This window comes from Gavialis gangeticus, unplaced genomic scaffold (genome assembly GCF_001723915.1).
Source record: "Gavialis gangeticus isolate Ggan-Ray unplaced genomic scaffold, GavGan_comp1, whole genome shotgun sequence".
Taxonomy (NCBI): domain Eukaryota; kingdom Metazoa; phylum Chordata; order Crocodylia; family Gavialidae; genus Gavialis; species Gavialis gangeticus.
This window is the reverse complement of record NW_017729007.1, coordinates 338354-351109: the sequence shown is the minus strand read 5'-3', so window position 1 is coordinate 351109 and position 12756 is coordinate 338354. Positions and strand designations below refer to the sequence as shown.

General features: G+C 40.5%; 1 protein-coding gene across 2 annotated transcripts in view; it reads right to left on the bottom strand.

The window, feature by feature from the left end:
• Window positions 1-12756, bottom strand: part of PTPN3 (protein tyrosine phosphatase, non-receptor type 3) — a 303867-nt gene that overhangs the window by 200884 nt on the left and 90227 nt on the right. For both annotated transcript variants that reach the window (XM_019509251.1, XM_019509252.1), the window contains exon 8: window positions 1665-1785. In XM_019509251.1, the coding sequence (XP_019364796.1) occupies window positions 1665-1785 (121 nt within the window). The remainder of the gene's footprint in view (window positions 1-1664; window positions 1786-12756) is intronic.

Below are 12756 nucleotides of genomic sequence, written 5' to 3'. Positions count from 1 at the left end.
TGGCTTCTGTCAGAAAAGAACATTCATTCTCCCAGGATAAAGTTTCCTAGTAGTATTTAACTCCAGTTGTTCCTAGGTTATTTTTCTCCTGGAGTGACATTTTGGCTCTGGGAGAAAAATTCTGAACATCTGTACTGTCGCGTTTTCTATTGGGAAACAAACTACTTTCCCAGAAGAAGATGGAAGTTATATATGTGGCCTAAAATTTTCAAATGAGACAGATAACAAATTTCTGTGTTAAACTCAAAAATAAAATGCTATATATAGCTAACATAGCAATGAAATTGGTATCCTAAAATGATCGAATTCCTGACCAGGCTTCTAATCTTGCCAAGCAAGTGTCAGCCTTAAGATATCAAGAGCTACTTAATGCATCTCTAAAATGAAACCAAAGACAGAAAATTCCAGCTCAAGAGGAAAAAGACTGCCTCTAATTGTTTTCATAGCTTAACCAGATTTCAGCTTCACCCTAGCAGCAGAATGTGCGTGAATGTCAGCTGTACCCATCAGTGCAATACCATTGTGTCAGAAACGCACAGTCAACGGAAATGTGTTTCTGTATTTAACAACAAAAAATATTTCAGTTTATATTACTCTGCAGGAATCAAGGAATCTTGCTATCAATTTTATGCAAATTTCACCCATGCTGAAGAAAGATTTTTTTAAACAAATAAAAAAAAATACCCCTAAGTATCCAAAACTTCCAAATGGATCATTTGTCCAGCTGTAGTAAACTGCCATGTCTTCTTTTATACCCAGAAAAGAAAAGGCTATCAGTCATGATCTTTGAAGCCCTCTATCCAAGAAGCTTTCAACGAATTACCCTCAATGGTTTAAATCAATTTAATTCATTTAAACCGCTGAACATAGTTCACAGATTGCATAGACATTAGGGCTGGAAGAGACCTCTCGAGATCATCCAGTCCAGCCCCCTGACAAAGGGGCAGGAAGTCAGCTGGGGTCAGATCACCCCAGCAAAATAAGCATCCAAGCAGTTCTTAAAAGGTATCCAAAAATAGGTGTTTGCACCACTTTGGGGGGAAGGGGGAGTCTATTCCAGACTCCAGAGACTTGGACAGTGAAGTAGTTTTTCTTTTATGTCCAGTCTAAAATGATCTTCCAGCAATTTGTGACCATTAGACCTTGTCTTCCCTTGGAGTGCTCTGGTGAACAGATGTTCTCTCAGTTCCTGATGCACACCCTTATATACTTATAGGCTGCCACTAAGTCACCCCTGAGCCTTCGCTTCTCCAGGCTGAAGAGTCCCATGCCTCTCCTCATAAGGCCTGTTCTCTTGACCTCTAATCATATGTGTGGTTCTCCTCTGGACTCTCTCAAGTTCTCCATGTCCTTTCTAAAGTGTGGAGCCCAGAACTGGGTGAAGTGCTGCAGCCTCACCAAGGCCAAGTATTTATAGATTTGTTCTAAAATGCAACTTAATTAAACAATAAGGTGCAACCACAGAATATACAACAAGTTCAGAACACATGAGGTTTTTTTAAAGACAATTAGAAAGCTGAAGTTTATTTCACAACACTAATACAACACTACTCATCAGCCTAAAACTTTTAGGAACTTTAAATGGTCTTCGCTCTATTTATTTTTTTAAGTTCATGAGACAAATAATGAAGAAAAGGGGTTGCAAATTACTAAATTATGATTACCTGTGCTGTTCATGCAGCGATTCAACTTTGATTAGAAAATCTTTGTTCTGATCTGGTAAAAAGTGGCAATTTGCAAGGTATCCTGAATGATGTTCTGTAGAGTTAAAGTCTCCAAGCTGAGCTGTTAGGGGAAAAAGAAAAACACATCCATAAGATTTCACAGTTAGCCTCAAACTGCTGCAAAATATTGTTTAGGAGACTTTCCTCCTCCATGCTAAATAGCATATTAAAGTAGAATAAATTTAGTTATGCAGAATTGAAAGAAAGACTATTTTCCACCGGAAGGTACTGTTGTTTAGCATACTGTCTCTTACAACAACAGCGCATGAACAATCTCTTCCAACATAAAAGTATAATTATAAGTAAATGAAAACTAAATCAATATTTTATTAATTTACTTATTTTTTACAAAACTTTGTTACGTATGTCACAAAAACACTGTTAAAAGGAAACTACTTAACCAGCGTAAAGATGGTCTAAATCAGGGATGTCATACATAGTCAATTTGATGCATATCATATACAGTGCTTCCGCAGAGTAAAAATCTGCAACCTGAACATCTAAGAGCTCTATCCTTCACACTGTCAAATATTCCAAACTTTTGTAGCTTTCTGCTGTCATAGCAGTTCATTTATCATTTATCCATCTGTCTTGTTTACTGTTAAATCTAACATGAGCTATGCACCTAACCTGCATGTGAAAAATACCACAACTGTACAAGTGACTATTACACACAAATGGCCAAATACGTAAAGCACAGAAACAGTATTTTGTACTAGTATCCTCAATCCTGTTTTTCCTATTGAACAAAACTAAATACAACAGGAAAATCAAAAGTATTGTTACTATGTAAAGACCATTTCTCTCCTGTAGTGGTGGAATATTGACTAGAAATTCAAAGGTAGTATCATGACTTCTAATGTAGTAGACTTGGGGACCAAAGGAAAAAAAAAAAAAAAAGAGAGCCATTTTCTAAAACCTGTTTGATGCCTTGCATCTAAAAAAGAACTTCTGACAGCAAGCAGTATTCCGGTTTTTTATTGTTTCCTTTTTTCTTTTCTCTTAAGTCTTATACATAACTGGTAACAGATTCACATAAAACAGATTTCACTGGAATCAATTTAAATCACAAGCATTAACAATTTCAAACAAAGCAGCTCTCATGTAAGAAACAAAAACATTATACACAGTGATACAGTACTATGCATACCATTAGAACCTGAATGGTTTGGCTTTTTTCTAATCATAAATAAATGGTGCTTACATAAAAAGATTTCAAACATTAAATTGGTTGAACATGTTATTTGCAAGATTTGTGGCTGGGCACAAGAACAACCATTTGTCTAGGCAGCAGACACAACAGTAATACAAGAAAGCCTTGGCAAAGTCACATGATCAAAGATTTTATTTTTTTAAACAAGATACCATTACTTTCTACAGACCATCTAATACAAAAAGGTTGTCTAGCTTGAATTAACTAAACCAACTTCCTCTCAATTTCTCCATAAAATATTTTTACAAGCACAATTATTATAAGGAAAGAAAGCCAGAAAATACCATAATTTTGAACACTTGCCACTAAAAACAAAACAAAATGAAATTTATGTCCTGTAAACCTGAACCACTGAGGTAACGAACCAGTTCTAGAATGAGAGCTGTCAGCAACTAGAAAAGTCTCAACATATATACACAAAAAGAAAATGAGTGGACAAGTACAGGGAGTAGTTTAGCAAGTTTACCATTACAGCTGTATTATAATTTGTTCTGAAGTAACTTTAAAATTTGGACTAGAAGGTAAATAGTTAGCAGAAAAGCTTAGACTTAACATTTCTCAGTGATGGCAGAAGAAGGAGCAATGGTCTCAAGTTGCAGCAAGGGATGTTTAGCTTAGGCTTTAGGAAAAACTCTCTCACTAGGATGAAGCACTGGCAAAGGTTACCTACCGAAAGAGGTGGTGGAATCTCCATCCTTGGAGGTTTTTAAGACCTGACTAGATAAAGCCTTGGCTGGGCTGATCTAGTTGGGGATGGTCCTGCTTTGAGCAGGCAGCTGGACTAGATGACCTCCTGAGGTCCCTTCCAACCTTAATTTTCTATGATTCTATGATTAAAATTCAGTAAGTGAACATGAATTTGAACAACTGTTGAACATTAATTCTTTTAGAAAACATATAACATCCCTCTGTAACAAAGCAAAAACAATTACTATTAAATGTCGATGCAGCTCTGGAACTATGTTTTTTGTTTGTATGTTTGTTTTTAATAAATGCATACATCTCAAAGCTAAGGCTGTAAAACAAGCCTAAAATGACTGACACAAACTGGCATGACTAGTAATGGTCATTAAACAACTCGCAACCTACCATATTGGACTGAAAAATATTCTTATTTTCTCTTTTCCAGCAACCAATACTTTCCTCAATCCATTCCATGAAATGCAACCCAATATTTTTTGTTATTTTTGCCAAAGAAGGCTTTTTGAAGTCAATTTTAAGTATGTTCTTATCAACGAAAGACTAGGTTGCCAAGAATAATGCCATTTTAATTCTCAAAATGTATTTGTGCCATAGGTAAAAAATATTTTCTTAGGATAAATGTTACCTTTGCTAACAAGGGCAACTGTTTCTCCTTGATTCATTATGACATGGCTTCCTGCTGCTCATCTTCCAAACATGGAGGCTCCTCTTGTCTTTTTTCCTCTTAGCTATCTGAAGTCATATCAACAGGGGAGCAATTTAGACTTCTATCTAATTTTCGAACTCCTGTGGCAACTGCCACAGTTGCAGAAAAACTATACACTCTGATTAGTAGACATTATGGAAAAGTAGCTAGCCATCTTGTACAGGATGTTTTCATTTTATTTTTTATCTGAATAACTGATGAAAAGAATTAGGACAAGTCAAAATCCTAAGAACAAATGTGACTTCTCTACTGAATTAAACCAGACAGGGGAGCGGAGAGGGGAGAAGAGGGTGAGAGGAAAGGAATGACAAAAGATATCTTCCTTGTAACACAGATGAATCAACAAGCACGAGCCTCATGGAGCAACAGCTCATTTAAGCAAAGATAAAATTATTGTAAGGAACTACATTATATCTTTCCCCTTTCTGGCCATCTGTTTTCTCTAAAATTCATTATGACTGGGAAAATAAACAGTAGTAAAATAAAACTCAAGGAAATGGAGCCAAGGGTTAAAAACACTACCTCTCAGTTGAATACTATTTTCCACACATAAAAAGTGAAATTTTAATGAAAAGTGAGCATTTTCATGAAGGAAAACCAAAGGAAGAGCAACAGAACCTTTCATTCAAGGAGGAAAAAAAATTAAGGACAGCCCATCTACTTCACAGTGCTTCATCAAGAAAGACAAAAAAGGCCACGCAACCAGACAGCATATTTCTTTGGATGGATACTTGCTTCCTGAAATCTCAGCTGCTAAAGTGGCTACAAAACTCAATCTTTTATGGACCTTTGAAAAACAAACAAACAAAAAAAAATAAAATCCTGAGTTTACACATATGTAAAACATGGTGGATACAGACAACCCTTCTCACCTACAAGGCTCAGTTTTGTGTAAAAAAAAATAATAACCAAGGAAAGTATAATTGTGTACATAGTTCTTCTTATGGTTAGGGATCTATCCAACTCGACAAGACAGACAGCTGATTGTGTGGGGAGTTAGTGGGGCTGGCCACCATTTTCAAGGGCTGATTGCAGTGGGATCCCCCACATCTGTAATGGACTGAGAGGCTCTGGTGCCACCTCTGCCCCTTGCTGCTGATTGGCTGTGAGGGCTGTCCATTATAAAGCCCTACCCCTCACCAGTGATTGGTTGGGACGGCTGTCCATTATACAACCCTGCCTTTCACCACCAATTGGTGGAGAGTGGCAGGGCTGCAGGACAGGCATTCCTCTCAGCAAATCAGTGGCGAGGGCCAGAGGTGGCAGCCATCTTGGGTTCTCCCTGCCAGAATTCTCCCTTCCCCTCGTCCTCCCTACTGGCTGCGCAGCAGTGTTGCAGCACCATGAGGACTGCTGGCTCCCTCTGGGGAGCCAACATTTTATTTTCAATACATTCTGGAAGGGGTGGGGGAGGAGGTTGCAGATTTCACAGGCTTTGTCCGACTTCTCAATTTCCATACAATGCGCAAAAATCGGGATTTGAGTAGATCCCTACTTATAGTGAAAAGGATTACTACACAAAGAAAAGAACTATCTCACTTTAAAAGTTGAGCAAGAGACAATAAGAGGAACAAGCACACTTGCAAGACTATTCAACTTTGAGCAGCAAGTCCACAAGTTTATGGGTATCTATGTTCTGCAGGCCATGAATCTCGGGTTCTGGACAGGTTGGCTGCTGAGTAAACCCTTAAGAAGAAGGCCCCACTAGACCAAGTGTCCATAGATACTTAACCAAGAAGAATACGAAAAATCATGGGTGATTAAGAGACTAGCTTCGTCAGGTACTGAGAATGCATTTACTTAGATCTACATCCAACCTCTATCTGCATAGCTAGTCAGTTTAGAATTCCCTTTATCTAAATGCAAATGATCTTGGATACCACAACTCCTTGCTGTAATAGAAAAAAAGAATGTTCTTAGCTTCATTTCAGTATTTTTTTGGTTTTTGTGCCTCATTCTGGTCAAAGTAAAATGCCAAGATATTAGCTGTGGCCCTCCTCTCATAATCCGTATGAGTAGCGGATGAATCCAGGAGAGAAATACGAAAGACAAATGCCACAACTGCTTTAACTCCGGTGGAGATTATAAGATTTCTGGAATGAGCTTTTTCCAATAAAAAGAACCTGTCCACCTGATAAATTTGGAGGTACAGAAGACAATCTGCTTTCTAATTCTGGGAATTTGGCTGCTTGATGAAAAACATTGTATGAGGAACACCAGTATCAGGAAACAGTTTCTATCGGGTCATTCCAAAAAGCTAGAGGCATTAGAACAGTGGTTTTCAACCTTTTTAGACTTGAGGTGCCTCTAAGAAAATGCCGGCTCTTAGTTTTTGCTTGCTTTTTGGACTACAGAAAAAAAATAAGGGAGCATTTTTTCTGTTGCAAAAAGCACACAAATACCACGACAGATTAGAATGTTTTCAACCGTATGAATTCCTATTTGAAAGCTCTGGGTTTATCTTATTTACACACCTGACAGTGCTAATGGCAGTGTTTCATGGCACCCTTGAAAGGATCTCTACCTAAACCTTTGGTAGAGATCCTTTCAAAGATGTGGCACCCTGGGCGAGTATCACTGCATTAGTAATACAGGTTCCTTGATGGAACAAAAGTGTTGTGAAGCTTAAACCCAACTAATTTACTTCAAAACAATGTCTGTATTAGGACTAACTTCTGGAGGCAAAAAGAAAAATTCTTTTGAACATAGGTAAGGAATGCTGAGACTTGAGCACAATCTGGTCAATATACTGAAATATTATCCTGGAGAACTAAGCTACTTAACTGATAAGACACCAGAAGAGAGGAAAACATGCCATTTTACGAAGGAAAGTTAACAGCATTAACATTAGGTCTGAGAAAAACTGGACAGCAGAAGAGACTCCAGTCTCACCTGGAACTGGTTATGGTCTTCACTGTGAAAAAGCAAAGGCACCATGGACAAATCAGAACATGTGGACAAGCTTATCTGGATGATACTAAAATCCTAAGAAGATATCTCTTAATCCGAATGCTGCACTCCAGCATTCCACCCTGTAAGAATTAGCCGAGAGAGGTGTGGGACCAGGGCAAAACTCATCCATTTCTTGCCTACCTTAAGTAAAATGGATGGCGGGAACACTTTAGGAAAAAATAGTAACTTTACTTTCTTGTTCGTTTTCCTGGAATTCTTTGAAATGAATCAGAAAAACAAAGACTTAGACCAAACTATTTCTATAGCCCATCTGTCTAATATAGCTTATAAACTCCTTTGGATTCATCCAGCGGGAATGGAAATTTTCTTTATGAAAAGGCTTCCAAATCCAGATATGCATGGAAGATTTTTTTTTTTTTAAATGAAAGAAACGCTTATTTCAAGGTAATAAGGGAACAGATAGTAAAAACCTAGAATTTGAAAGGTCTTTGTGCCAGTCATTTTATAGAAAAGCCTCTTATTAAAAGAGGCAGCTCAAAAATGGGAGGCCAACCCGCAACTTAGCAGGCCACACAGCCTCACAACTGTAAAAGCTTGGTCGTTCACTCTTCAGCTGATTTTGCCAATACCAGAGTTCATAGTCCCTCAATGCAACCCCTCCCCCTTACCCCCACCCCATCCTGAGGACAAAGGAGAAGGAGAATATTTTTTAAATCAATTTAGAGTCAAAAGATGATATAAAAATTTTGCAGACCGCAAGGAGGAGTAGGCAGGAGAGAGAGGACAAGAAAAGCCTTGGCAAAAATGCCTTTTCTGAAGTAGCCAAAGTTGTTCAATTGTGCACTCCTTTTTTTGCCGCATGTTCATATTAATCTGCCTAATCCATGGGGCACGCGGACGACTAACATAAGCGATTTGAACAGTTAATAGTGCTGCTTTAGATGAGAGCTGCTAGCAGTAACCTTGACAACTCTAATGGATGAGGAAGAAAACTTGAAGAAGATACTTAAAATCTGTCTGCTTGCAGATTTAAGCTATTTACAAGCTCTATTGCTATGGGAAGCTGGCACAGTTCTTCTTAGGCTGCTCTACGGAAGTCCCCAGAAACTAGATAAGGCAAAGCTATCACATACTTGACTAGCAACAAAAGATAACCACCATTCTCAAGCTGCCCTGGAAGCTGGTTCCAAGTACATGGATTTTAAAACCTTTTGAGTTCCTCCCATCCTTTATCATTTTTCATTTGTGGTTTTCATTTTAGAGCTTACTGGAGTCATAGAACAATTTGGAATAAAGAAGCTGAATGAATGGCTGAAAGAGCAGGGCTTGTGATAAGCACAACACAGATGAGTACTGAAGTGAGACCTTGCATGGAACTAATAAAGCACAGACAACAGGATACCATATTTTCCCTTACACAGCAGAAAAAAGTACCATTGGCTAGTAATGTATTGTTCAGACTAAACAAAATTTCCCCCTCTTCAAAAAGAACCATAAAAGGGTAAAAAAAGAGTCACATTTGACTTATATACAGGATTGCAAAAGAACAACGACACAATACAACTCTACAGAGCAGATAACCTTCTGTGCCATGCTTCAGGCACAAAATTGCTGGTTCTCAATAGAGTTAAGTGCTTGGTCCTGGTGGTGGCAGCAGGCTGAGCTCACGCAGGGAAGAACCACAATGGCTGGGCAACCCAAGATTGTCACCAGCCAGAGTTCATGGAGCCCATTCAAACTCCTATGGTGACAACCTGTGGGTCTAAAAGCTTGCTATGGGGACCATCACTCAGTGCTTCATGGGCGATAGTCTATACAATGGCATGCTGATACCATCTTTCCACATAGCACAGTAACTCATTTTTCCCATCCCTGCTAAACCTATTTAAATTAATTTCCATATCAAGACAAACATAACAAAAATCAACCAAAAGTCTTTCATTACATAGTCTTGACTTTTGTAATTGCAACTTTTTTGTGCATGTCACAAAAAATGCCAAATCAGAAACTTTTTCAGCATAGTTTTTTAATTCTAAGTGTGTTTTGGTCCCTTTCCATAGCTAGCTGATTCTCTTGGGGGAGGGAGGGGCAGATTTTTTAAGGGCAACAGCAGTTCAACAGTGTCATCTGTAGTTTGACCAACCACATTTTAACTGACTAATTACACTGAATAAACAGGGGGAAAGCTCAAACTAAATCTGAAAACATGAGGTTAACTTTTAATCAGGACAATGATGGGACAAATATTTCAGGGTCCAGCTGATGAATTCTTAACCCAAACAGCATAAATTTTAATTGCACCATTACTACACAGTTAGAGTAAGAGGTAAGTGGAGGAGAGCAATGCAGCCATGGTGAGAGAGGTTTAAAAAGAAAACACACACAAAAAATGCCCCTCTCAAAAGCTCTGTGGTCTGCCATCTCTGGACACACCTTATCTGATAGGAAACAGAATGGCATGCCTCTGCCTTTATGTCATTTTGACTCTTTAGCTGATTTACCCAACCTCCAGAAGATTCCAGCCAGAAGCCACTTCCTTACCAGGTCACATTAAAATACCACCTGCTTCCAGGGTACTTAAAGTTCAATAAAAATGACCGTGAATTCTAAGCTCACTCTTTGGCAGACAGTCAGACCTCCCTGTCTCTCTCTCTTTCTCTTTGAGGAGGCTCTAATAGGGAGCAGGTTTCTTTAGTTCCTGATCCTAGCCAGTCTGGTCTCCTGGACTAGAGACAGAAGTTACACATAAACCAGTTTAAGTGATCAGAAACTGGTTTAAACCTGTAACAGAATAGAAATTCACTGCACATACACCAGTTTCAAAATGGCTGAAACTGGTTTAAGATGCACCTGGTTGAACACAGTATCAACTCAACTGATTTAAGTCAAACCAGTTTATGAAACTTCTGTCCTGGACCTCTTCCTGGTTCAAATTAAGTCAGAGTCCCCCAGCATCCCACAGCCCTGGGCTGGGCTGTGCTGTCTGCTCCAGAGATCAGGGCTTGCCCCACTGCTCTACTCCCTAGCTGGAGCAGTGAGGGCTGACTTACTGGCCTCAAAGACTGGCTCAATGCCCCTCCCCTGCCCCCCCCCCAAGCAAACCCCTGCTGGGATCTGGGGCCTGGGAGGGGGATTAAACTTCCTTTCCCCAAAGTATGGAGTCACCCTGCCCTGTTTACTTGTTGCTGGCTGTGATTGTGAACTACAAATCCCAGAGACACCTGGAAGCAGGATGGGGAAGTGATAAGCAACCCTGCAGAGTCTTGCTGTTCTGACTGTGGACTGTAAATCCCAGAGACTTCGGGAGCAGCAGGAAGAGGAAGTGAGCACACAGCCCATGCTGGCTACATGCCAGAAAGCAGTGCCTTAGCACCTCCTGACTTCTAGCTTGTGCCACTGCAAGCATCTGGCTGACTTTCCTGAATCGAGTGAATGTCTGTTCATATGCTTATGGCTTCAATCTTTCCATCTTAGACTAACCTGCCAAGACTGAATCAATTCAGCCTTCGGCTCTTTGACTATCTGTACTTAGCCCTGCTGTGAAAGCAACAGTCTGCTTCCCCTCAAGCCTGCCACCAACTGTGCTGGAATGTAACTCCTTAGCTCTTCCTTCAGGTAACGAAGGACAGGACTAATTAAACACCAGGTAGTTCATTAACTCTTTTCTGATTTATGAAGTTTGTGAAGGGGCTAGGGGACATGACTTCTGAGGAAAGGCTGAGGGAACTGGACTTATTTAAAGAAGAGAAGACTGAGAGGGGATTTAATAGCAGCTTTCAACTACCTAAAGGGAGGTTCAGAAGGGGATGGAGCTAGACTGTTCTCAGTGGTGGCAGATGACAAAACAAGAAGCAATGGTCTCAAGTTGCAGCAAGGGATGTTAAGATCAGATATTAGGAAGAATTTTGCCACTAGGAAGGTAGTAAAACACTGGAACAGGTTACCAAAAGGGGTGTTGGAAGCTTCATCCTTGGTGGTCTTCAAAACCCAGCTAGACAAAGCTTTGGCTGGGATGATCTATTTGGCATTGCTCCTGCTCCGAGCAGGGGGTTGGACTAGATGACCTCCTGAGGTCCCTTCCAACCCTAACCTTCCATGATTCTATACCTGAGAGTGTTATTAGTGTGTGGCACCTCTAAAAGAGTATTCTCATCCAGGTTGAATCACTGCTCTAGAGGGACATCCCACTTCAACTAGCAGCAAGTGAGGTTTCTAAGACATGAGGCTGGAAAGCTGTGCTGGATGCAAACTTTACTTTAGTTCCAGCAGTTCTCAATTAGGATGCTGCAAAATGTTGCACAATAATAGCACTATTAGGTGTGAATATAGCTACATACGATTTATATAGTAAACGCAGGAAAAAGTTACCGCAGGATAGCACCTTAGCAAGTAACTCACCCAAAGATTTCAAAAAGGAATCCATAGTGCCAAAAATGTTTTAACATGTTGTGGTCCAAGTTCTTTGCAGCTGAAGTCAAACTGAATGAAAGCTATGAGCTGGCATTTTCCAATGGATGACTTGAGCCCAAAAAGGCTGAGAACTAGAGCATGCTACTCTGAACTCCTGAGGACCCACTAAGCTTCGAGCAAGAAGGAAAAAGAAGAACGCAGCCATAATGAACCACAGAACAACAGATACCCAGGAGGAAGTTTAAACCATTAACTCTTAGACTTCGGCTCCAACCCAGCACAGAACTTTGGTACATAAAAATAAACCCTACCAAAAATCAATGGCTGCTTACAGACATGAAAAAAAAAAGAGCACTTTACTTTCAATTCAGCATGCCCCTGTACAAAGCACAGTGCATGCCCAGAAGAGGCATGCACTAGGCAGAGACATGTTTAATGATTTCTTTGCCTCCGTCTTCCTAAGTAGGGACCAGAACAGCAACTTCCCTGCTGGGCCCCCCTCGGGCCCCAGGGGAGGCATACCTGGGCCAAGGGTTAGCAAGAAACTAGTTAGGGAGCTTCTGGAGGGACTGGACGTATTCAAGTCAGCCGGTCGGGATGATCTCCACCCTAGAGTTCTAAAGGAATTGGCCGAGGTCATTGCAGGACCCCTGGCACGGCTTTACGAGCACTCATAGTGCTCTGGTGTGGTGCCGGAGGACTGGAAGAGAGCCAATGTGGTTCCCATCTTCAAAAAACGGAAGGAGGACCCAGGACACTATAGGCCAATTAGTCTTACCTCAATCCTAGGCAAGCTGTTTGAGAAAATTATTCTGGCACACATCCAGGAGGGGCCAGCAGGGGACTGCATGCTTAGGGGCAACCAACACAGGTTCATCAGTGGCAGGTCCTGTCAGACTAACCTGGTGGCCTTCTACGATCAGATCACCAGATCGCTAGATGCAGGGGTAGCAGCAGACATAGTCTTCCTGGACTTCCAGAAGGCTTTCGACACTGTCTCTCACCCTGTTCTCATTAAGAAACTGGGGGACTGTGGTGTCGACACCCACACAGTAAAATGGGTTGCCAGCTGGCTGGAGGGCTGCACC